A 27,751-nucleotide genomic window follows, 5' to 3' on the forward strand; every position below is an offset into this window, starting at 1 on the left:
CCCCCCCCCCCCCCCCCCCCCGCCTTGCTGGTCTGGGCTAAGTAACCTGCTCGGGTTTGCTCTTGGAGCTTTTGTTCCCTGCGAGCTTTCCGTACAGCTTTGGAGGACAAGAGTGAACTGGCGGCCTCCCAATCTCCACCCCAGAGGAGCCGAGAACTCGCGGCCCCACTCCTCAGTGAGCCCCCAGAGAAAAGCAGTCAGTCACTCCTGTCTCCCCAGTCTCCAGCTGCACTCTGTGCTCACCTGGCCTGTGACTGAGCGTTTCTATATCTGGCACCCAACACGGTGTGGAGTCTCCAAACCCAGCAGATCCCTGCAGTGTGCTCCCATGCCGCTCCTCCCGGAGGAGGAAGGGGAGTCTCCCCAGATCTGCTGCTTGTTGGGTCCCTGCTGGAAGAGCAGTGGCCCGACTGTGCCGCGGATCACAGTTAATGGCAACCCCGAGCTGAGAGCCCACGCCTGGGCTCCGCCTCTGCAGCCGGCTTCCCCGCTCCGATACCTGGGAGCTCTGCTGCACTCAGGCACCCCCGGTCTTCCTGTGACCCCAAGGGTCCTGAGACCACACTGTCCCAGTGAGGGTTCCACCCCCCGCTTAGCCACCAGAGTGACGTCCCTCAGCGGAGCAGACTTTTAAAAGTTCCGATTTTGTGCTCCGCTGCTCTATCACTTGCCAGTAGCGTCCAACGGAGGCCCTCTCACCCCCCTTCTATCTTCTCGAATATCGCCTCGGATTCCCTTCTCTGCACGTCCTACCTTCCAGAAAGTGGTCACTTTTCTGTACACAGAGTTGTTGCTATTCCTTTCTTCGATCTCCTGTTGAGTTCGTAGGTGTTCAGAATGGTTTGATCCCTATCCAGCTGAATTCCTGGGACCAGATGAAATTTAGGTCTCCTACTCCTCTGCCATCTTGCTCCTCCCTCTATTGTGTATTATATCTTCTTTCAAACTTTATTTTCAAACTATGTTTATTTACCATACCTCTTTGAAACAGCATATAGATGCATCTGTTTTTTTATCCAGTCTGACAATGTCTGTCTTTTAATAGGTTTAGTTCATTTACATTTAATTGATACAATTAAATGTATTGCCATGTAATTAATTTATTATAATGACACATTCATGAAATAATGTGAATTAAGTCTACTTTCTTGCTATTTGCTTTTTGTCCCATATCTTCTTTGCTTCTTTACTCTTTTCTGTTTTGAGTTAATTATGTATTTTTTAGCATTTCATTTTATTTTCTTAGTTTTAGGCAATTTTTTTTTTTTGTGCTTGCTCTAGAGATTCATCATGTATTTAAACTTACCACAGTCTACCTTGAATTAATATTATACACTTCATTTCTCATGTGAGAACATTATAACAGTATAATAACATTGACCTCACTTATGTTTTTTGTGCTATTGTGTTATATTATTATTGTTTCCCTATTTTTTTCTGTCTGCTTTAAAGATTTTATCTTTGGGCTTTAGCAGTTTGATAGAAGGTATACCTAGCTGAGGCTTTCTGTATATTTATTCTGTTCAGAGTCCATCAAGCTGAATCTGTGAGTTGATGTTTTCCAACAAATTTGGAAATTTTCATTTATTATTTCTTTAGATCTTTACTGCTTCTCTGCTCCTTTTTTATGAGATTCTAATTATACCTATATTAGACTGCTTTGATACTGTGTAAGAAGTCACTCACACTCTCTTCATTTACTTCAATGTTTTCTCTTTCTGTGCTTCAGTTTGGGCAATATATGTTATCCTATCTTCAAATTCACCAATCCTTTCTGTGGTGTCTGATCTGCTGTTAAATTCTAGCCAACGAAATTTTTATTTTAAATATCATAATTTTCATATTTAGTATTATCTTTTGGTTACTTTTTAGGGGGTTTTATATTTCTCCTGCTACTATCCATCATTCACCTAGTCTATCTATCTTTTCCTGCAAATTCTTTTTTTTTTTTTTTTTTAAAGATTTTATTTATTTATTTGACAGAGAGAGAGAGAATGAGCACAAGCAGGGGGAGTGGCAGGCAGAGGCAGAGAGAGAAGCAGGCTCCCCACAGAGAAGGGGGAGCCCGATGTGGGGCTCGATCCCAGGACTCCGGGATCATGACCTGAGCCGAAGGCAGTCGCTTAACCAACTGAGCCACCCAAGTGCCCTCCTGCAAATTCTTTTATCAGGCACAGAGTTTTAAAAGTTTTTGCCTGCTAATTTCCAATATCTGGGTCAACAGTGTGTTTACTTCTATTATTTTTTTCTTTTGATTATGGATTGTATTTTCCTGGTTCTTCATATGTTTTGTAATTTTTTTTATTGGATCCCAAGCATTAGATTTAGAAAAACATTGGAAACTGTGGTACACTGTTTATTTTCTAGAGAATGGTTACTGTTTCCTTTCTGGCATTTAGGATGAACAGCTAATAATTCTTTCCTACAAGAACTGATTTGAGCAGGAACTGGTCCATATTTTAATTAAGTTGAATTGTTGCCTGATTTGTCTAACCCATAATCTCTCCTATTGCTGCTTCCCCTGAGGGGCTGATTTCTTTGATATTGCCAGTATTTTAGCTGGCAAGAGTTTGAACTCTGATTTTAAAGTTTTGGTTCACATCTTGGTTCAATCCTGGCAGAGCTTCAAAATACAATTACCACAAGAACATGCAGGATGAGATTCCTCTGTTTCTTAGTTCCTGTTTTTTATAGTTGTGTAAATGCCAATCAAACCTTAAAACATTTTCATTATCCCCCAAAGCCTCCTTGTACTCCATTTACAGTCAATTCTCTCCTATCCTGGCTCCAGACAACTACTGATTGATCCATCACTATACTTTTGCCTTTTCTAGAATGTCCTATAAATAAAATCATATAATATGTAGCCTTATATATCTAGTCTTCCCTATTTCATCATCATGTTTTTGAGATTCATCCATGTTGTTGTAGTTTGTTTCTTTTATTGTGAAGAATATTCCATTGTATGGCTATACCACAGTTTGTTTATCCATTCATCAGTTAATAAACATTTAGGTTGTTGGATCCAGTAGCTATTTGGGCTGTTATGAATGAAGTTTCATTATTTTTTTCAATTTAACTTCAATTAGCCAACACATAGTACATCATTAGTTTCAGATGTGGTGTTCAACAATTCATCAGTTGTGTATAACACCCAGTGCTCATCACATCACATGCCCTCCTTAATGCCCAACACCCAGTTCCCCCATTCCCCCATCCACCCCCCTTCAGGAGCCCTCAGTTTGTTTCCCGTAGTTAAGAATTTCTCATGGTTTTTCTCCTTCTCTGATTTCTTCCCATTCAGTTTTCCCTCCCTTAACTTGTGGTCCTCTGCACTGTTTCTTATATTCCACATATGAGTGAAACCATATGATAATTGTCTTTCTCTGATTGACTTATTTCCACTTTGCATAATACCCTCCGGTTCCATCCAGGTCAATGTAAATGGTAAGTATTCATCCTTTCTGATGGCTGAATAATATTCCATTGTGTGTATATATATATCCATATATCCATATATATCCATGTGTATGTGTATATATATATATGGATATATGTGATATGTATATATATATATATATATATGGATAGATGTGATATATATCACATCTTCTTTATCCATTCATCTGTCGAAGGACATCTTGGCTCCTTCCCCAATTTGGCTATTGTGGACATTGCTGTTATGAACACTGGGGTGCAAGTGCCCCTCCATATGAATGAAGTTTCTGTGAACATTTGTGTGCAAGTCTTTGGGGGGACATATGTGTTTATTCATCTTGGATAATTGCTTTGGAATAGGACTGGTGATTTATAAGTATATGTTTAATTTTATGAGCAATTGCCAAACGACTTCCCAACATGGCAAAACGATTTATGTTCCTACCAGCTCTCTGGGAGAGTTCTGGTGGCTGTACATCCTTACCAAAATTGGTATTGTCAGACTTTTTAATTCTGACCATTCCTAAGGAATGTAGGCCTCCTTTTCTGCTACCATATTGGCAAAATTCAAATGGGGAGGGGTTTGGTAGAAGAAGAATGGTTGAGTTGAGTGATTTGCCTTGGGAGCTTTTCTCATTCCAGTCTATCTCCTAGCCTAAATGTCTGTCAAGGGCTCAGCTGGTTTTTCTTCATCCTCTGAATTCTGTTTGTCAATGGTAGGCCTGCTTTTTGACTTGGTTGACTTGACACACTTTGCACACACTAGACCAAGCTCTCTTTCTCCACCATGCTCCCTTTAGGTATGGATATGTCTTTGGTTCTTTGCTTATCTATGAAGTGTTCTTCTGTGGAGGTCAGTTCATCAGATTTTTATCCTATCCTCTCCTTCAGTATCCTCAAGGAAAGGGGTGATAATTATATAATTTTATATATTTTTCCTTTCTGGATGTTTAATTTTCTTTTAAAAAAATATTTTTTTTTATTTGAGAGAGAGATCGAGAGAGAGCATGAGTAGGGGGAGGAGCAGAGGGAGAGGGAGAAGCAGACCCCCCCCGCTGAGCAGGGAGCCCAATGTGGGGCTCGATCCCGGTACTCCGGGACCATGACCTGAGCCGAAGGCAGACGTTTAACCGACTGAGCCACCCAGGTGCCCTGTCCTTTCTGGATGTTAACACCAAAGTGAATACCTCTCATACATTTTCACATCATAATCATAAGTGGCATTTCTGCTTCCTTTTTAAAGATCTTTTTAGAAGTGCTGCCCCACAATCTCTTTTTGTCTCATTGGTCTGATTGGGACACGAGGCTAACCTTATTGGTAAAGGAGGCTGGAAATTTTATTATTATTGTCATTTTTAAAAGATTTTATTTATTTGAGAGAGAGAGAGAGAGAACACGAGTGGCATGGGGAGGGCAGAGGGAGAGAGAGAAGCAGGCTCCCCACTGAGCATGGAGCCCAACACAGGACTTGATGCCAGGACCCTGGGATCATGATCTGTGCTGAAGGCAGACACTTAACTGACTGAGCCACCCAGGTGCCCCTTATTATTATTATTACTAGCTATGCATGTTGGCATCCCCAATAAAATTGAGGTCCTGTTAGTAGGCAACTAATAGTCTCCATTATAATGACCATTAAAATACCATTATAATAGTATAAGTGATACTATTTTAAGACTATTATATACTTGTCTCACAACACTGTTGTCATAATTTTTGATGATTTTGATATACATGTAGATGATCTTTGCAAATAATCCAACATCTCAGTTCGTTGAATTCCTTTCCTCCAATGATCTTGTCTTCTATCCTATCTCAGCAACTGACAAGATGATATCCTCTAGTCTTTGTCATAACCAATAACTAACTTTTCCATAATTTGTTTCAATCATCTTAATCTGTGGTCACTACCTCTTATCTTTCCCACTTAGTCTGTCTAATATTCTGGCTCCAAAAGTCCTTTGATTACATTCGGAACTATAATCCATTGGTCTTACTGCCTTTTACTGTCCCAAATCCTCCTTGTGGTCTTAACTTACCTAGCTTAAATTCCATGGTCCATTATTATTATTGCTCCCAAGCATATGTACTTTCTTGCCCTGCCATGCTATATTGATTTTATTTTGTTAAACTGCAACCCTGATCAAATCAGTCACCATCTTCTCTATATTTGTGGCATCTGAATGTGAGTAGAAGAAAAAATCCCCAAGTATGCTTATAGTCTCATTTTATATTTATAATTAATAAACCGAGTTCATTCATTTTCCCACTTTCCTGAACGATTAATTCAGTTTTCCCCCCTCTCCTATATGGGTATAAGTCTTTTTCATGACAAAAAAAAATGTATCAGCCTGTGAGTATGTTTTAAAATGTGATGTTAAATGAACATATTCCTCATGGAGAACATTCTGTGAGAATCCTAACTCTATATAAGCATCTGAGATTTGTGTATCATAGGTTGTCTCTGATTTACAAATCACTATTCTACTAGAAAAGATTCAGTCATTATGATATTTTCATCTGCCACTATTTTTTCCTCAAAGTATTCATTTGCCCATTGAGTGAGAGTAAAAGACTACAGCTCTTGGCAAGTATACTTATATTGAGAAGTCATAATGAGCATTCATTTTCTAACACAAAGAGATATTTCTATATATTTCTGTGTACAGAGTGGCTACCTTTTTTTGGGTATTCATAACTTTCAGGAGTTTAAATCCGGGATGCTTGCTTTTCTGCAACGGTGCAGGGGAGAATAAAAGAGGCATAGCAGGATATATGTCATTAATGGGCCAGTCCCCAGAATGTACTCTCTTTCACTTTCTGGAGGAATTTGCTAGTATAGCATTTGGAGCATGATTTCTTGTCTTATAGGTTTGAAGGGACATAAATTATAGGCAAAAAAATATTTTCCAAAATAATTAAATATACTAAAATGTAGATGGAGATGCATATGGATTCTGAAATGAAAGTAACTTTTTTTTGTTATTCTTTTCAAAAGGTTGGGGATGATCTGAATTCATTCTTGAGATGTTGTTCACAATTTGCTGCTCAGTTAGAAGAAGCAGCTAAGGAAGAACGTAACGTATGCATTCTGTGTAAACTGTCAAGTATAAAATATTTACTATTTTAATGATTTAAATTATTAGTAATGTTAATAAATTTTGTATTAATAAATTGTATATTAATTTATTAAAATCATTAATTGTTATTAATAACAATTTTAGTAATACAATATTTAAAGCTATACTGGTTGTTTGAACTTGAATGTGATAATCCATTCAGCAGTATTAGTCTAAATAGAATGCCTTAAAGAGTTTTAAAAGGCATTAGAAAGTTTTATTTACTTTTTTCTTTTTTTTTTTTAAGATTTTATTTTTATTTATTTGACAGAGAGAGACAGTGAGAGAGGGAACACAAGTAGGCAGAGTGGGAGAGGGAGAAGCAGGCTCCCCACTGAGCAGAGAGCCCAATGCGGGGCTCGATCCCAGGACCCTGGGATTATGACCTGAGCCGAAGGCAGACGCTTAACGACTGAGCCACCCAGGCGCCCCTACTTTTTTATTCTTAATGTAGGCATTTAGATCTGTGATTTTTCCTTTAAGTACAGCATTGATTGGGTCATTAGTATTTTCATATTTACAAATGAAAACATAGTATTTTTTTAAAAGACTTTATTTATTTATTTGACAGAGAGAGAGAGACAGCGAGAGTGGGAACACAAGTTGGGGGGACGGTGGGAGAGGGAGAAGCAGGCTCCCGATGGAGCAGGGAGCCTGATGCAGGGCTCGATCCCAGGACCTGAGCTGAAGGCAGCCGCTTAACGACTGAGCCACCCAGGGGCCCCGAAAACATAGTATTAATAGTATTTATATTTTAGTGTTTTAAAAATTTTTTTATTTAAATCCAATTTAGTTAACATATAGTGTATTATTAGTTTCAGGGGTAGAAGTTAGTGATTCATCAGTTGCATATAACACCCAGTGTTCATTACTTCAAGTGCCCTCCTTAATGCCCATCCCCCAGTTATCCGACGACCCCCACCACCCCTCCAGCAACCTTCAGTTTGTTTCCTATAGTTAAGAGTCTCTCTTTTTTTTTTTTAAGATTTTATTTATTTATTTGAGACAGAGAGAATGAGAGACAGAGAGCATGAGAGGGAGGAGGGTCAAAGGGAGAAGCAGACTCCCTGCCGAGCAGGGAGCCTGATGTGGGACTCGATCCAGGGACTCCAGGATCATGACCTGAGCCGAAGGCAGTCGCTTAACCAACTGAGCCACCCAGGCTCCCGGGTAAGAGTCTCTTAAGGTTTACCTCCCTCTCTGTTTTTATCTTATTTTATTTTTCCTTCCCTTCCCCTATGTTCTTCTGTTTTGTTTCTTAAATTCTGCATATGAGTGAAATCATGCGGTATTTGTCTTTTTCTCACTTATTTTGCTTAGCATAATACCCTCCAGTTCCATCCAAATAAGGTAATTTATATTACAAAAGTAATATGTCATAATTAATGATAATTTCAAAAAAGATATGCATAAAGAAGAAAACAAAAATTACCATAATCCTATTTCCCCAAGATAACCAACTACTGTTAACATATTTTTGTTTCCCTTCCTGATTTTCCAAAGTTATAAAGATTTAGAAAAAATGAAATAATACTGAACAGACTATTTGGTATGTACTATTGAGTGAGGGTAAAAGTACTACTGTCTAATATTCTGGCTCCAAAAGTCCTTTGATTCCATTTGGAACTATAATCTATTGGTCTTACTGCCTTTTACTGTCCCAAATATTACCTTTTGAAAAGACTAACAAGACAAAGTTAATTTTATTTCAGAATCCATATGCATCCCCATCTACATTTTAGTATAATTAATTATTTTGGAAAATATTTTTTGCCTATAATATGTATATAATACTATTTAAAAATTTTTTTTAATTAACATATAATGGATTATTTGTTTCAGGGGTACAGGTTTGTGATTCATCAGTCTTACACAATTCACAGCGCTCACCATAGTACATACCCTCCCCAATGTCCATCACCCAGCCACCCCATCCCTCCCACCCCCCTCCACTACAGCAAACCTCAGTTTATTTCCTGAGATTAAGAGTCTCTTATGGTTTGTCTCTCTCACTGGTTTTGTCTTGTTTCATTTTTCCCTCCCTTCCCCTATGATCCTCTGTCTTGTTTCTCTAATTCCTCATATCAGTGAGACCATATGATACTTGTCTTTCTCTGTTTGACTTATTTCACTTAGCATAATACCCTCTAGTTCCATCCACGTCATTGCAAATGGCAAGATTTCATTTTTTTGATGGCTGCATAATATTCCATTGTATATATATACACCACATCTTCTTTATCCATTCATCTGTTGATGGACACCTAGGCTCTTTCCCTAGTTTGGCTATTGTGGACATTGCTCCTATAAACATTAGGGTGCATGTGGCCCTTTGGATCACTACATTTGTATCTTTGGGGTAAATACCCAGTAGTGCAATTGCTGGTTTGTAGGGTAGATCTCTTTTCAACTTTTTGAGGAACTTCCATACTGTTTTCCAGAGTGGCTGCACAAGCTTGCATTCCCACCAACAGTGTAGGAGGGTGCCCCTTTCTCTGCATCCTCGCCAACATCTGCCGTTTCCAGACTTGTTAATTTTAGCCATTCTGACTGGTGTGAGGTGGTATCTCATTGAGGTTTTGATTTGGATTTCCCTGATGCCGAGCGATGTTGAGCACTTTTTCATGGGTCTGTTGGCCATTTGGATGTCTTCTTTGGAAAAATGTCTGCTCATGTCTTCTGCCCATTTCTTGATTGGATTCTTTGTCTTTTGGGTGTTGAGTTTGATGAGTTCTTTATAGATTTTGGATACTAGCCCTTTATCTGATATGTCATTTGCAAATATCTTCTCCCATTCTGTCAGTTGTCTTTTGGTTTTGTTGACTGTTTCTTTTGCTGTGCAAAAGCTTTTTATCTTGATAAGTCCCAATAGTTCATTTTTGCCCTTGTTTCACTTGCCTTTGGCGATGTTTCTAGGAAGAAGTTGCTGTGGCTGAGGTCAAAGAGGTTGTTGCCTGTGTTCTCCTCAAGGATTTTATTTTTTTATTTTAATTTAATTTTATTATGTTAGTCACCATGCAATACATCATTAGTTTTTGATGTACTGATCCACGATTCATTGTTTTCATATAATACCCAGTGCTCCATACAGTACGTGCCTTCCTTAATACCCATCACCAGGTTAACCCATCCCCCCAACCCCCTCCCCTCTAAAACCCTCAGTTTGTTTCTCAGAGTCCATAGTCTCTCATGGTTCGTCCCTCCCTCCAATTTCCCTCCCTTCATTTTCCCCTTCCTTCTCCTAATGTCCTCCATGTTATTCCTTATGTTCCACAAATAAGTGAAACCCTATGATAATTTACTTTTTCTGCTTGACTTATTTCACTTAGCATAATCTCCTCCAGTCCCATCCATGTTGATGTAAAAGTTGGGTATTCATCCTTTCTGATGTCTGAGTAATATTCCTTTGTATGTATGGACCACATCTTCTTTATCCATTCATCTGTTGAAGGGCATCTCAGCTCTTTCCATAGTTTGGCTATTGTGGACATTGCTACTATGAACATTGGGGTGTGTATGGCCCTTCTTTTCGCTACATTTGTGTCTTTGGGGTAAATACCCAGGAGTGCAATTGCTGGGTCATAGGGTAGTTCCATTTTTAATTTTTTGAGGAACCTCCACACTGTTATCCAAAGTGGCTGTACCAACTTGCATTCCCACCAACAGTGTGAGAGGGTTCCCCTTTCTCCACAACCTCTCCAAAATTTGTTGTTTCTTGCCTGGTCAGTTTTTGCCATTCTAACTGGTGAAAGGTAGTCTCTCAATGTGGTTTTGACTTGAATTTCCCTGATGGCTAATGCTGATGAACATTTTTTCATGTGTCTGTTAGTCATTTGTATGTCTTCTTTCAAGAAGTGTCTGTTCATGTCTTCTGCCCATTTTTGGACTTGATTATTTGTTTTTTGGGTGTTGAGTTTGAGAAGTCCTTTATAGATCTTGGAAATCAGCCCTTTGTCTGTAGTGTCATTTGCAAATATTTTCTCCCATTCTGTGGGTTGCCTCTTTGTTTTGCTGACTGTTTCCTTGGATGTGCAGAAGCTTTTTATCTTGATGAAGTCCCAAAAGTTCATTTTTGCTTTTGTTTCACTAGCCTTTGGAGATGTATCTTGAAAGTTGCTGTGGTCAATGTCAATGGATTCCTGTCTCACATTGAGGTCTTTCATCCATTTTGAGTTTATCTTTGTGTAGGGTGTTAGAGAACAGTTAAGTTTCATTCTTCTGTATATAGCTGTCCAATTTTCCCGGCACCATTTATTGAAGAGACTGTCTTTTTTCCATTGCATGTTTTTTCCTGCTTTGTCAAAGAGTATTTGACCATAGAGTTGAGGGTCCATATCTGGGCTCTCTATTCTGTTCCATTGGTCTATTTGTCTGTTTTTGTTCCAGTACCATGCTGTCTTGGTGATCACTGCTTTGTAATATAGCTTGAAATCGGGCAACGTGATGCCCCCAACTTTGTTTTTCTTTTTCAACATATCCTTGGTGATTCGGGGTCTTTTCTGATTCCATACAAATTTTAGGATTGTTTGTTCCAGCACTTTGAAAAATGTCATTGGAATTTTGATCGGGATGGCATTGAAGGTATGGATTGCTCTGGGTAGCATAGACATTTTAACAATGTTTATTCTTTTGATCCATGAGCATGGAATGTTTTTCCATCTTTTTGTGTCTTCAGATTTTTTCATGAGTGTTCTGTAGTTTCTAGAGTATAGATCCTTTACCTCTTTGGTTAGGTTTACTCCGAGGTATCATATGGTTTTTGGTTCTATTGTAAATGGAATGAATTCTTTAATTTCCTTTTCTACAGTTGCACTGTTAGTGTATAAGAAAGCAACTGATTTCTGTGCATTGATTTTGTATCCTGCCACATTACCAACTTGCTGTATGAGTTCTAGTGATTTGGGGATGGAGTCTCTTGGGTTTTCCACATAAAGTATCATGTCATCTGCGAAGAGAGAGAGCTTGACTTCTTCTTTGCCAATTTGAATATGTTTTATTGCTTTTTGTTGTCTGATTGCTGTTGCTAAGACTTCTGGTATTATGTTGAATAATAGTGGTGAGAGTGGGCATCCTCGTCATGTTCCTGATCTTAAGAGAAAGGCTCTCACCTTTTCCCCAGTGAGGATGATATTTGCTGTGGGTTTTTCATAGATGGATTTTATGAACTTGAGGAATGTTTCCTCTATCCCTATACTCTGAAGAGTCTTAATCAGGAAAGGATGCTGTATTTTGTCAAATGCTTTTTCTTCATCAATTGAGAGGAACATATGGTTCTTTTCTCCTCTTCTTAATGTGTTCTGTCACATTGATGGACTTGCAAATGTTGAATTACCCCTTGCATCCCGGGGATAAATCCCACTTGGTCGTGGTGGATGATCCTTTTAATGTATTGTTGGATACTATTAGCTAGGATTTTGCTGAGAATTTTGGAATCCATATTCATCAGGGATATTGGTCTTTTTGATGGGTCTTTGCCTGGTTTGGGGATTAAGGTAATGTTGGCCTCATGGAATGAGTCTGGAAGCTTTCCTTTTGTTTCTGTTTTTTGAAACAGCTTCAGGAGAATAGGTATTATTTCTTCTTTGAATGTTTGGTAGAATTCCCCAGGGAATCCATTAGGCTCTGCACTCTTGTTTTTTGGGGAGGTTTTTGATCACTGCTTTAATCTCCTTACTGGTTATTGGCCTCTTCAGGTTGTCATTTTCTTCCTGTTTCAGTCTTGGGAGTTTATAGGTTTCCAGGAAGGCCTCCATTTCTTCCAGGTTGTTCAATTTATTGGCATGTGGTTGTTGATAATAATATCTAATAATTGTTTCTATTTCCTTGGTGTTAGTCGTGATCTCTCTCCTTTCATTCATAATCTTAGTGATTCGGGTCCTTTCTCTTTTCTTTTGGATAAGTCTGGCCAGTGGTTTATTGATCCTATTAATTCTATCAAAGAACCAGCTTCTAATTTCATTGCTCTGATCTACTGTGTTTCTGATTTCTGTTTAATTTATCTCTGCTCTAATCTTAATTATTTCTCTTCTAATACGTGGCTTAGTCATTGTTTGTTGCTTTTTCTCTAGTTCTTTAAGATGTACAATTAGTTGGCGAATTTGAGATTTTTCTGTTTTTTTGAGTAAGGTTTGGATGGCTATGTATTTTCCTTAGGACCGCCTTTGCAGTATCCCATAGATTTTGGACCAATGTGTTTTCGTTCTCATTGGTTTCCATGAACCGTTTAAGTTCTTCTTTGATTTCTTGGTTGACCCAAACATTCTTGAGCAGAGTGGTCTTTAGCTTCCAAGTGTTTGAATCTCTGCCAATTTTTTTCTTGTGATTGAGTTCCAGTTTTAAAGCATTATGGTCTGAAAAGATGCAGGGAATAATCTCAGTCTTTTGGTATTGGTTGAGAGCTGATTTGTGACCCAGTATGTGGTCTATTCTGGAGAAAGTTCCATGCGCGCTGAAGAAGAATGAGTATTCTTTTGTTTTAGGGTGGAATGTTCTGTATATATCTATGAGTTCCATCTGGTCCAGTGTGTCATTCAAAGCTCTTGTTTCTTTGTTGATATTCTGCTTAGATGATCTGTCTATTGCTGAGGGTGGAGTATTGTGATCTCCTACAATTAGCATATTGTTACCAATATGACTCTTTATTTTGGTTAACTGTTGGCTTATGTAGTTGGCTGTCCCATCTTGGGGGCATAGATATTTACAATTGTTAGATCTTGTTGGATAGATCCCTTAAGAGTGATATAGTGTCCTTCTGTGTCTCTAACTACAGTCTTTAGCTTAAAAGCTAATTTGCCTGATGTAAGAATTGCTACCCCAGCTTTCTTTTGAGGTCCGTTGGCATGGAAGATGGATCTCCATCCCTTCACTTTCAGTCTGGATGTGTCTTTAGGTTCAAAATGAGTCTCTTGTAGACTGCATATGGATGGGTCCTGTCTTTTTATCCAGTCTGGAACCCTGTGCCGTTTCATGGGAGCATTTAGGCTGTTCACATTGAAAGTGATTATTGAAAGATATGAATTTATTGTCATCATGTTGCCTGTGAAGTCCTTGTTTCTATAGATTGTCTCTGTAAATTTCTGTTGTAGATCACTCTTGGGGTCTTTCTCCTTTTATAGAACCCCCCTTAATATTTCTTGCAGGGCCGGCTTAGTGGTCACATATTTCAGTTTCTGCCTGTCTTGGAAGCTCTGCATCTCTCCATCCATTCTAAATGACAGTCTTGCTGGATAAAGTATTCTTGGCTGCATGTTCTTCTCATTTAGTGCCTTTAATATGTCTTGCCAGGCCTTTCTGGCTTGCCAGGTCTCTGTGGATAGGTCTGACATTGTTCTGATGTTCCTCCCTCTGTATGTAAGGAATCTCTTCCCCCTAACTGCCCTTAAGATGGTTTCCTTGGTTGTAAGATTTGTCAGTTTTACTATTACATACCGGGGTGTTGGTCTGTTTTCCTTGATCTTGGGAGGGGTCCTCTCTGCCTCTAGAACACGCATGTTTGTTTCATTCTCCAGATAAGGGAAGTTCTCAACTAGAATTTGCTCAAATATATCTTCTAGTCCTCTCTCTCTCTCCACCCCCTCAGGGATCCCAATAATTCTGACATTGGAATGTTTCATGGTGGCACTTATTTCTCTGATTCTATTTTCATGGATTTTGAGTTGTTTTTCCCTGGCCTCCTCTTCTTCCTTCTTGTCTATAAATTGGTCTTCTAGATCACTAATTTGTTCTTCTGCCTCAGTTACCCTAGCTGTTAGATTATCTAGATTAGATTGGATCTCATTGATAGCATTTTTAAATTCTGCCAATTCAGCTTTCATCTCTGCCCTTAGAGACTCTATGTTGCCATTAATTGATTTCTCCATTCTAGCTATTGTCTTCACAATTGCTACCCTGAATTCCATCTCCGACATCTTGGTTATGTCTGTATCCATTTGTTAATCTATGGCAGAAGTCACAGTCTCTGAGTCTTTCCTATTTTGGGGCTTTCTCCTCCTAGTCATTCTGTTGAGGGGTGGTTGAGGGAATGTACAGAGTCCAAATTATTGATCACAACCCAAGCAAGGGACCTTAGGGTTGCTGTCCTCTTGTTCTCCCAGCCTGTCTTCTGGGGGAGGGGCCTGCCTTGCTGTTACCCAGGCAACCCTGTTTGGGCAGAGTTGCCCTACCTTCTGTGGGGGGAGTGGGGGAGGGACTCAGTGAAAACTGTTTTTTGGGGGCTTTTGTTCTCTTGCAGTTTTCCCTGGTGGCTTTCTGCACCTCTTCTAACAGTCAGAGCAGAAGAGATTGTTTCAAACCCACTGCCTCAGAGCAGAGAGATCGCAGTCTGTTCTTCAATGAGCTCTCCAGGCCACACTATCTCTGTTTCTGTCTGTGCTGGTATAAAGTGCAGCATCCTGGGTTGTGAGCCCCTCAGCTGCTCTCCCAGTCCTTGCCTCCAGGTTTGGACACATCTCTGTCCTTTGTGCTTCTAAAACCACCAGCCACCCCCCAGTTCACACGCGGGCCCCACTCCTCCAGGTTTCAGTCCAGGGGGGCTGCCCTAAAGTCCTTTCCCCATCACTACCAGTCTGCAAATCTGTGCCCTGTCCCCAGCGCAGGAGGCTATGGCTCACTGGTGGTGCAGGATCCCCATGGTTCCCTCCCCCTTCTGTTTAACTTCGGATATGTGCCTGGCGAATCACGGCTCCCTGCTTCATACCTGGAAACCAACTGCTTGCAATATTCTGTTTGTAGAGATCCAGATGTATCTTCTTACATCTCAGCCTGATTTCATGGGTGTTCAGAGTGGTCTGGTAGATATCCAGCTCAATTCCGGTGACCAGTTGGAATAGCTTTCCCTAATCCTCCACCATCTTTTTTCTCCCACCATTCTCTCCTCAAGGATTTTGATGGGTGCCTGTCTCACATTTAGGCCTTTCATCCATTTTGTATCTATTTTTGTGTGTGGTGTAAGGAAATGGTCCAGTTTCATTCTTCTGCATGTGGCTGTGCAATTTTCCCAATGCCATTTGTTGCAGAGACTGTCTTTTCTCCATTTCCTGCTTTGTCAAAGATTAGTTGACCATAGAGTTGAGGGTCTATTTCTGGGCTCTCTATTCTGTTCCATTGATCTATGTGTCTGTTTTTGTGCCAGTACCATACTGTCTTGATGACGACAGCTTTGTAATAGAGCTGGAAGTCCAGAATTGTGATGCCGCCAGCTTTGCTTTTCTTTTTCAACATTCCTCTGGCCATTCAGGGTCTTTTCTGATTCCATACAAATTTTAGGATTATTTGATCCATTTCTTCCAAAAAAGTGGATGGTATTTTGATAGGGATTGCATTAAATGTGTAGATTGATCTAGGTAGCATAGACATTTTCACAATATTTGTTCTTCTATCCATGAGCATGGAACCTTTTTCCATTTCTTTGTGTCTTCCTCAATTTCTTTCATGAGTATTCTATAGTTTTCTGAGTACAGATCCTTTTCCTCTTCAGTTAGATTTATTCCTAGGTATTTTATGGTTGTGGGTGTAATTGTAAATGGGATCAACTTTTATTTTTTGACTTTTGGAAAATAGTGTTTATTGTTTCTTACCTGATTGTAAACATATTATTATTTTTTAAAGATTTATTTATTCTGAGAGAGAGAATGCATGAGCGAGAGGAGGGACAGAGGGAAGGGGAGAGAGAATCTTAAGCAGACTCACCACTAAGCACAGAGTCTGAATTGGGGGCTGGATCTCAAAACCCTGAGATCATGTCCCGAGCTGAAACCGAGAGTTGGATTCTTAACTGATTAAGCCACCCAGGAGCCATTTATTGTAAACATATTATTGTTGAACATTTGAAATTGAGGAAAGTATATAGGAAAACAAGTTACCTGTAGTCTCAATCTAGTATAAATGCACCATTAACATTTTAGAAAATGTTTTCTAGCATGCTGTGAATGTGTATATACACACAAACACATATATATACATATACACATTTATACACACACATATATATGCACACACATGCTGTGTATGTCTGTATATGCACATTCATTTATATGTACATTGATATATATCTTTTCTAATTTTTTATTGTGGCAAAATACACATACTGTACAACTTAACTATATTAACCATTTTTATGTGTACAGTTCAGTGGTATTAAATACATTAATATTGTGCAATGATCACCTCTGTCCATCTCAGAACTCTTTTCATCTTGCAAAACTGAAACTATATGCATTAAACAATAACTCTTTATGACCCCCAGCCCCTGGTAACTACCATTCTACTCTGTGTTACTATGAGTTTGGTGGTCTTTCTTTCTTTCTTCCTTTCTTCCTTTCTTTCTTCTTATCCACATGTAAGTGAGATCATGCAATATTTGTCTTTTCGTGTCAGCTTATTTCACTTAGCATAAGGTCTTCCAGATTCACCCATGTTGTCACAAACGGCAGGACTTCCTTATTTTATTATGGCTGAATAATATCACAGTGTGTGTGTGTATTACGATTTCTTTATCCAGTCATCCATCCATGGGCACTTAGGTTGTTTCCATATCTTGGTTATTGTGAATAATGCTGCAGTGAATATAGGAGCGCAGGTATTTCTTTGAGATACTAATTTGTTTCCTTTGGATATATATCTGGAAGTGGGATCACTAGATTATATGGTAGTTCTGTTTTTAAATTTTTGAAGAGTCTTCATACTGTTTTCCATAGCTGCTGGACCAATTTCCCTTCCCACCAATGGTACACAGGATTCCCTTTTCTCCAAATCTTTGTCAACAATTGTTTTTTCTTATCTTTTTGGTAATAGCCATTCTAACACGTGTAAGGTAGTATTTCACTGTGATTTTGATTTACATTTCCCTGATGATTAGTGATGTTGAGCACCTTTTCATGTACCTGTTGGCCATTTGTATGTCTTCCTTTGAAAAAAATGTCTTTTGCCCATTTTTCTTTTTTTTTTTTTTTTTTTACCATCGAGTTGTATTAGTTCCTTATATATTTTGGATATTAACCCCTTATCAAATATATGCTTTGCAAATATTTTCTCTCTTTCTATAGTTTGCCCTTTTCATGTCCTTTTTCTTTGACTATGCAGTAACTTTTTAGTTTGATATAGTCTCATTTATTTTTGCTTTTGTTAATAAGCCTTTGCTTTTGATGTCATGTCCAAGAAACCATTGCCAAATCCAGTGTCCTGAAGTTTTTATTCTGTTTTCTTCTAGAAGTATAATAGGTTTAGATCTTATATGTAGGTCATGGATTTATTCTGAGTTAATTTTGTACATGGTGTAAGTGGTGTAAGGGTCCAATTTTGTTTTATTTGTTTGCATGTGGATATCCAGTTTCCCCAGTGGTATTTGTTGAAGAGATTGTTCTTTCCTCATTGTGTTGTCTTGGTACTCTTGCCAAGAATTATTTTGCTATATATGCAAAGGTTTATTTCTGGTCTCTCAGCTTTGTTCTGTTGGTCTCTTTATATTTTAAATTTTTTATTTTATTTTTTATTGAAGTGTAGTTGACACAATGTTACGTTTGTGTCAGGTTATTTTTTTAATTTTTGAAAATCGAGATATAATTGAACTGTGGTATAATAAAACTTTATCAGTTTTATGTGTAGGTATGTATATATCTTTATGCCAATAAGGCACTTTCTTAATTACAGTTGCTTTGTAGTGTATTTTGAAATCAGGATGTTTGAAGCCTCCAACTTTGTTTTTCTTTTTTCAGATTGTTTTGGGTATTCAGGGTATCTTGAGATGCCATGTGTATTTTAGTATTTTTTTTCTATTTCTACAAAATATTCCATTGGGATTTCTATAGGGATTACACTGAATCTGTAGATCACTTTGGATAGTATAAATATTTTAACAATATTAAGTCTTCAGATCCATGAGCGTCGGATGTCTTTCCATTTATTTGTATCTTTGATTTCTTTTAGCAGTGTTTTCTAGTTTTCTGTGTATATATCTTTAACCTCCTTGGTTAGGTTTATTCCTAAATATTTTTAGATTTTTGATGCTATAGTAAAAGAGATTGTTTTCTTAATTTTCTTTTTGGATTGGACATTGTTAATATATAGAAATATAACTGATTTTTTTTGAGTGTTGATTTTGTGTCCTGCAACTTTGCTGAATTTATTAGTTCTAACATTGTGTGAGTGGTGTGTGTGTCTGTGTGCGTGTGTGTGTGTATGTGTGTGTATGTGTAATCTTTAGGGTTTCCTACATATAGATCATGTCAGTTGCAGATAGGGATAATTTTACTTTTTCTTTTCCAATTTGTATGCTTTTTATTATTTTTGTTCTTTTTTAATTTCTCTGGAACTCCCAGTACTATGCTGAATAGTGCTGGTGAGATGGGCAGATTTGCCTTATTCTTGATCCTAGAGAAGAACCTACTAGTCTTTTCCCAGTGAATATGCTCTTTGCTATGGCCTGTTTATATATGGATTTTTATGTTGAGTTAGTTTTCCTCTATTCTTAGTTTATTGAGTTTTTTTTTTTTAATCATGAAGGAGTGTTGCATTTTTATCAAAAGCTTTTCCTGCATCTATTGAGATGATCATGTGGTTCTTGTCCTTCATTTTGTTTATGTAGCGTATTACATTGTTTCATGTTATTGCAAACAGTGAGCCAGGCTTGTGTTCCAGACATAAATCCTTTTTGGTTTTACTGTGTGACCCTTTTAATGTGTACTTTTTTTTTTTTTTTTTTTTTTTTAAGTACACTTCACACCCAGCATAGAGTCCAGCACTGGGCTTGAACTCATGATCATAAGACCAAGACCTGAGCTGAACACTTAACCAACTGAGCCACCCAGGTGTCCTTAATGTGCTTTTAAATTCTTTGTGCTAGTATTTTGTAGGATTTTTGCATCCTTTTTTTCTATCATTATTAATCAGGGATATTGTCTGTAGTTTTCTTGTGTTTTCGTGTAGTTTTGATATCACACTAATGCTGGCCTTATGGAGTTGGTTTGGGAATTTCCTCCTTTCTGATTCTTTGGAAGAGTTTGAGAAAGGTTGGTGTTAATTCTTTTTTAAGTGATAGAATTCTCTAGTGAAGCCATCTGGTTCTGGGCTTTTCACTTTGGGGAGGTTTTTGATTACTGCTTTAATCTCACTAGTTACAGGTCTGTTCAGATTTTTCTATATTTTATTTTTTCGTGGATTGGCCTTGATCGATTGTATGTTTCTAGGAATTTATCCATTTCTTCTATGTTATCCAATAGTCTTTTATGATCTTTTGTCTTTGAGTGGAGTGGACATCATTATAATATCTCTTCTCTCATATCTAATTTTAGCTATTTGAATATTCTTTTTTTCATACTTAATATAGCCAAGTCCTGTTCACTTTTGTTAATCTTTTCAAAAACTACTCTTGGTATAATTGATTTTTTTCTGTTCTCTATTTCATTTATCTCTGCTCTAATATTTATTATCTCCTTTCTTCTGCAAAACCTGGGTTAAAAATTTTTTGTTGTTCCTTTAGGTGAAAGGTTAGATTGTTCTTTTGTGATTTTTAAATGTAAACATTTACCACCATAAACTTTTTGTACTGATTTTGCTGAATCCCATAGTATTTTGGTTTTTGTTTTCATTTACCTTCAGATATTTTCTAAATTCCATTATGATTTTTTCTTTGATCTATGGATTGTTGAAGAGTGTGTTAATTTTTACATATTTGTGGATTTTTTTTTGTTTTCTTTCTGATATTGATTTCTAGTTTTACACCATTGTGTTTGAAAAAATGCTTTGTGTGATTTTGATCTTAAATTTGTTAAAACTTATTTTGTGTCCTAACAGGTAGTCTATCTTGGAGAATGTTCTATGTATGCTTGAGAAGAACATGTGTTTTGCTGTTGTTGGGTGGGGTATTCTGTATGTTTGTTATGTCTATTTTACAGTATTGTTTAGTCTCTCTTTCTCTCTCTCTCTTCCCCTCCCCTTTTCTCCCTTGATTATTTTGGAAGTCTTGTCTTCTAGTTTGCTGATTCTTTCTTCTACCTGGTTAAGTCTGTTGTTGAGTTCCTGTAATGGATTTTTTTCCAATTCAATTATCATATTCTATAGTTCCAGAATTTCTGTGTGGTTTTTCTTCATAGTTTTTTTTTCTCAATATTCTCATGCTCATGTATTGATTTCCTTTATTGTCTTTTTGTGCTCTCTTTTAGCTCATTAAATATCCTTATGATGACAATTTTGAATTCTTTGGCAATTTGTATATTTCTGCTTCTTTAGTTTCTGGAGATTTAATTTTAAATGTGCCATGGTTTCCCTTTCCCTTGTGTGTCTTGTTACTTTTTGTTGTTCAGATCTGGCATCTGAAGCATCAACGAACTCTTCTAGATTTTGTGGTCTGATTTCCTATAGGGAGGACTTTCTCCATTCAGTCTGCCTGGATTCTGGAGACCTCTTCAGTCTTTTTTGAGTAAGTGTTTCTCTGGGCTTGTGCATGTAATCTATTAGAAGAGGCTTGTAGGTTTCTACTCAGGTACTACCCCCTAGTGCCTCCCTGGTGCTATAAATTTCAGTATGGGCGCTCCACCCTGTGTCTGTTTTTGGTACTGCAAACCCTAGTGCATCGTGTATTCTAGTCTTAGTTCTCAGAGATTCTCAATCTGGCATCCTATTGTTGTCAGTACTTGGATAGAGGCAAGAGGGAAACTGGCTGCTTGGATAACCCCTTGCCCCAAATGTCAGAATATTGGATTCCATCCCCAAGGGGAAAACAAGAGTTGAGGATTTCTTCCCAATTGTGCTGCCATGTGAGAATAAGGAGAGGATCTGGCAAGTTAATGTTGAGAGTATCAAATCTTTTTTAGTGGACTTTGATGTGGTTGGTTGTCTTTGCCTAAGATACAGGAAACTTTTAACTGGTTTTGGGATTTCTCAGAGGCATTTGGTTTGTTTGATGTTAAATCCCTATTTTTCCAGGGGAAGGAGGGTTTCAGGCTTCATATTCACCGTCTTGCTGATAAAATCCTGTTTCTTTAATGTGGAAGAGCATTAGAAACCAATATGTGATAGTTAATTGTGTCCAGTGATCCTGGGACAAATGCTTTTATGCCATTTCAGCAGACAGAACTAGGAAATGTATGTAGGTATGCACACATATACATATACACAGTTCATATACTTATATTCCTATTTACAAATAAAGTGCATATATACATGAATGGACATACTTAGAAATCTGGAGTTCTCGGGGTGCCTGGGTGGCTCAGTCAGTTAAGCAGCTGCCTTCAGCTCAGGTCATGATTCCAGGGTCCTGGGATCAAGCCCCGCATCAGGCTCCATGCTCAGTGGGAAGCCTGCTTCTCCCTCTCCCACTTCCCCTACTTGTGTTCCCTCTCTTGTTGTCTCTCTCTCTCAACTAAATAAAATCTTAAAAAAAAAAAAAAAAAAGAAAGAAATCTGGAGTTGTCACAGACACCTGTAATACCAGTCTCTGAACTCAGGGCTTATTCTTACCTTCCTTCATTTCATATGTATATGTCCTTCTTTCCACAGTTAGAATTCTAACTCTTAACATCAGTACATTTACTCTTTTGTTCAATCTTATAATACTTCCAAGATTATTTAAGAATTTCTTCTCCTGTATCACTACAAAAACAAACCTACTAAAAAGATTTTGTGATTTCTTTTGAACTACCTGCCCCCCTCACCCTTAGCAGCATTCTTGTCCAAGACTGAGTATAAGGTATATGTTAAATTCTATATTGATGAGTTACTTGGATTAGTTCTTTTTTCTTTTTCCTTTGCTAGTTTCACCTGTTTAAGTTTGAAAACAAAAACTTTAACTTGAAAAGATATATATACCCCCTTGTTCATCGCAGCATTATTTATAATAGCTAAGATATGAAAGCAATCCAAGTGTACATCACTAGATGAATAGATAAAGAAGATGTGATATATATACACACACACAATGAAATATTATTCAGCTATAAAAAGAAGGAGATCTTGTCATTTGTGACAACATGGATAGACTTAGAGCGTTTTATGCTAAGGGAAATAAGTTAGAGAAAGTCAAATATATGATTTCACTTATATGTGGAATCTAGAGAAATGAACAAACAAAAAAACAAAACAAAACAAAACAAATGAACAAACAAAAAATTAGTAACAGAGCCATAAATATGGAGAATAAACTGGAGAGTTTGGTTGTTGGAGAGGATGGGTGTGGGCAAAAAGGAATAAAGAGGAGTGGGAGGTTCAGGCTTTAAATGTAATGAATAAGTCAGAGGGATGAAAGTTACAGCATAGGGAATATAGTCAATGGTATTGTAATAGCGTTGTATGGTGACAGATGGTAGCTACACTTGTGGTTTGTAATGTATAAAGTTGTCAGATCACTATATTGTACACCTGAAACTAATGTAACATTGTGTGTCAATTATACTTCAATAACAAACAGAAAGTAACACTAAAAGATATTTTTTGGAGAGAGAAAATGACCCAGAGGGAAGGTCTGAGAAACAAGTAGAAAGAGCAACCAACATGATAAATGTAGTAAACACTGAATGAGTGTATATATATGTATGTAATATAAATATATATTAATAATTTAAATCTTATGGATAAGAAAATGAAATAGAACAAAATGCATGGTAATTATGTACATTAGGAAAGAACTTAGATTTGGAATTAACTGCAATTATAGTATAATCTAAGGTCCTTGTATTGTTTGGGAGAATAGTAAAGACTTTAATAAGTTAGGTATTCCTGTTAAAAATTTCTTTTTTTATAATATAAGTAGTATGTAGAATTTTTACTCTAGTAGAGGAAAATTGAATGACAAAAAAAAAATCCAAAAGATTCTAAAAAAGTAGAGGAAAAAAATAAGGAAGTTGATCCACAAGTAAGAGAGTAGAAATAAATCTAAATATATCAGTAAATATACCAATTAAATGTACCAATTAAGAGAGAAAAATTGATGAAAAATAAATTTAAACTATATGTTTACTAGAGACATATTAAAGCATAAAAATACAGAAAGGTTGAAAGTAAAAAATTAAAGAATAGAATACCTAGGGAAAAATTTAAGGATGTGAAGGATGTGAAATATCTGTACACTAAGAACTATAAGACATTGATGAAAGAAATTGAAGAAGATACAAATAAATGGAAATATACTTAGTGTTCATGGATCAGAAGAATAATATTAAAATATCAATGCTATCTAAAGTGATCTGTAAATTCAGTGCAGCCTGCATTAAGATTCCAATGATATATATATATATATAGTGGAGAAAGGATGGTCTCTTCAATAAATGGTTTTGGGAAAACTGGACCCCTATCTTACCTTATGCATAAAAATCAACTCAATATGGGTTAAAGACTTGAATATAGACCTGAAACCATAAAACTACTAGATGAAAACTTGGGGGTAAGCTTCTTGAGGTCAGTCTTGGCAATGATTCTTTTGCATGTGATATCAAAAGCAATGGCAACAAAACAAAAATAAATAAATGAGACTACATCAAACTAAAAAGCTTCTACACAGTAAAGGAAGCCATCAACAAAATGAAAAGACAACCTACAGAATGGGTGAAAATGTCTGTAAAGCTTATGTCTGATAAGGGGTTACTATCCAAAATATATACAGAACTTACATGATTCCCTGGGGGGAGACCCAAACAATCCAAGTAAAAAATGGGCAGAGGACATTTTTTTCCAAAGAAGACATTCAAATGGCCAACATGTACATGGAAAGTGTTCAGTGTCACCAATCATTAGGGAAAGGCAAATCAAAACCACAATGAGATATCACCTCATACTTGTTAGAATGACTATCATCAAAAAGACAAGAGAACACATGCTTGCAAGAATGTGGAGAAATGGCAACCCTTGTGTACTACTGGTGGTAATGTAAATTTCCACTATGGGGAAAAAAATGTGGAATTTCTCAAAAATCTAAAAATGTAACTACAGTATGATCCAGAAATTTCGCTTCTGGGTGTATATCAGAAGGAAATGAAATCATTGTCTTGAAGAGATATGCACCCCCATGGTTATTGCAGCATTATTCACAATGTGGTAAAAGACAAAGGGGCACCTGGGTGGCTCAGTCAGTTAAGCGTCTGCCTTTGGCTTGGGTCATGATCCCGGAGTCCTGGGATTGAGTCCTGTGTCGGGCTCCCTGCCCAGCAGGTAGTCTGCTTCTCCCTGTCCCTTTACCCCTCCTCCCTGCTTGTGCTCCCTCTCTTTTACTCTCTCTCAAATAAATAAATAATATCTTTTTTTAAAAAAAGCCCAAGGCATGGAAGCAACTTAAGTGTCCCTCAATCAATGAATGGATAAAGAAAATGTGATATCTCTATATATAATGGAATATTATTCTTCCATAAAGAAGGGAATCCTGCCAAATGCAGCAATATGGATGGACCTTGAGCGCATTATGCTAAGTGAAATAAGTCAGACAAGGAAAAACGATGTATGATCTGACTTATATGTGGAATCTAAAAAAACTTAATTCACAGAAACATAGAACAGATTGGTGGTAGCCAGAGGTGGCAGCGGGGTGGTGGTGTTTGGTGGTGGTGGTGAGAGGTGGGAGAAATAGATGATGATGATCAAAAGGTACAAGAAGTTCTGGGGTATAATGCACTGCATAGTGACTACAAAATATATAATAAAAACAAAAAATAAAGGAAAGTAAAATGATAAACAAATATATGGTAACTTAAAGCTAGCATAGTTTATTATTGTTAGACAAATTAGAAGTTAAGGCAAATAAAATTAGAGATGAGTCTTCATACAATGATCAAAGCTTTGGTTCACCAGGAATATATAATAGTTCTTAGGCTGATCTCAATAATAATACAACACGAGGGGGGTAAGGTGTTGTCCAGCAAGATGTGGTATATGTGTTGAACCAACTGTGGTGCTATGTTCCCAGTTACTAGAGTTACACAGATCCAGGAATCAAAGTAGATTTGGCTCCTCTTCTCATCACTCCCAATGATCCACTTTGGGAATATTTATTTCCAGTCCCTGCAAGTCTAGGTACTGCGGGATTGGAGGCTGTGATCCTACAGGGGTGGAATTGTTTACTAGAGGTACAATAATAGTTCCACTGAACCCCAAACAACTGTCTCATCCAAGTTCAGAAATTCATGCTAGCTTCTAACTGAAGTACATCGTGTGTTTTTGACTGGCAGACTGAAATTGCTGCAGTTAATATTCCCAGAATTGATGAGTAAGTATCCTTTGTGGACATATATGAAGTATATTCACACATGCTCTAAAATGGTCCCTCATGAGATTGAGACTCAGTTGCTCCTAGTAAAAACTCATGTTTATGGTCTATACACACCATTCTTTGTTTGATTTCTCCACTCTCTCCCCATATTTTTTGGGATTACCTTACAAACTACTTCACATGATTCTTGTCTCAATATCTGCTTTTGGTGGAACCCAAACCCAGATAATTCCCCAACTTGTTATAAGAGGCTAACATATTCTTGTACCTAAAGCTTATATAGACATTTAGATAAAGATAAATTAGAGTGCAATTTTACTTGTAAACAGGTGTAAAAATCCTAAGCAAAACATCATTAGTTGAATCCAATAATTATGCTTTTTAGATGAATTGACCATTTGGTTATTATGAAATAGTATTTCATATGTCTATGATAATATTTCTCATTCTGTAGTCTGCTTTGTCTGATACTGATACAGTTACTCTTACAATTAGTGCTGTCATGCTATTTCTTCTACTTAACATATTTATATCTTTCTATTTAAAATGTGTTTCTTATAGACAAACTGTTTTTTTTTAATTTTCAGTCTGATGATATCTGCCTTTAATTGGACTGTTTTGACCATATGCATTTAGTGTATTAATAACATGTTTGGGTGTAAGACTGCCATTTTGCTTTTTTTTATTTTTTGGTATTGATCCTCTGTCATGCCCTGCCTTTATTTTTTTATTTTTAATTTTTTAAAATATTTATTTATTTATTTATTTGAGGGGGGGAAGGGCAGAGGGAGAGGGAAAGAGAGAAAATCTCAAGCAAACTCCCCATTGAATGTGGAGCCTGATTCAGGGCTCTATCTTACACCCTGAGATCATGACCTGAGCCAAAATCAAGAGTCGGACACTTAACTGACTGAGCCACCCAGGTGCCCCACCCTGCCTTAATTTAGATTGAATAATTTTTTTGTGTATCATTTTATCTCCGCTACTGGTTTATTATCTATAATCTCATTTTATTTCAAAAAGGTTTTTAATATTTTAGAAATCAGCAGAAAGTTTTTTGCCAGATAGTTTTGTGGTAACATGAAAATAACAATTACTGTAGTGGAATAAAAATATTATTTCTTTTTATCTACTAAAATCTCATTATTCTAAAACATTAAATTTCATTTTATGACAATCCCATTTTAAACAGTCCTTAAATACCAAGAATATACAAAAATCTCTCCCAACTTAAATGACTAAAGAAGTATGACTAAATTATTCTTAATTAGTTCAGATTCATTATACTTTAACAGCTACTGTGGAAAATAGTATGGAGGTTCCTCAAAAAATTAAAAATAGAACTACCATATGATCTAATAATTCCACTACCAAATATTTACCCAAAGAAAATGAAAATATTAAGTTGAAAAGATATGAAACTAGAGGTACAATAATAGTTTATTGCAACATTATTTACAATACCCAAGATATGGAAGCAGCCCAAGAGTCCATTGATAGATGAATTGATAATGGTGATGTGTGTGTGTGTGTGTGTGTGTCTCACACACACACACACACATATGTATAATGGAATATTACTCAGTTATGAAAAAGAATGAAATCTTGCCATTGTGGCAACATGCATGGACCTAGAAGATATTATGTTAAGTAAAATAAGTCAGAAAAAGACAAATACTGTATGATTTCACTTATATGTGGAAACTAAAAAACCAAATGAATAAACAAAAAGCAGAATCAGATCTATAAATACAGAGAAGAAACTGATGATTGCCAGAGAGCAGAAGGTAGCCGATAGACAAAATGGGTGAAGGGGAATAGGAGATACAGGCTTCCAACTATGGAATGAATAAATTATGGGAATGAAAGGTGTAGTGTGGGGAATATAACCAATGGCATTGGCATAGCATTGGATGGTGATAGATGGTAGCTATACTTGCATAGCATAAGTTACAGAGTTGTTGAATCCCTTCACTGTGTTGTATACTTGATACTAATGTAATAT

General features: G+C 37.0%; 1 protein-coding gene across 1 annotated transcript in view; it reads left to right on the plus strand.

Annotated features, from left to right (window-relative positions):
- The window catches only part of CCDC7 (coiled-coil domain containing 7), a 175,613-nt gene that overhangs the window by 10,989 nt on the left and 136,873 nt on the right, over positions 1-27,751 (plus strand). The window contains exon 3 of the mRNA XM_035029523.1: positions 6,437-6,520. Coding sequence (XP_034885414.1) covers positions 6,437-6,520 — 84 coding nt within the window. The remainder of the gene's footprint in view (positions 1-6,436; positions 6,521-27,751) is intronic.

This window comes from Mirounga leonina, unplaced genomic scaffold (genome assembly GCF_011800145.1).
Source record: "Mirounga leonina isolate KUSES-001 unplaced genomic scaffold, KU_Mleo_1.0 Mir_260, whole genome shotgun sequence".
Lineage (NCBI taxonomy): Eukaryota > Metazoa > Chordata > Mammalia > Carnivora > Phocidae > Mirounga > Mirounga leonina.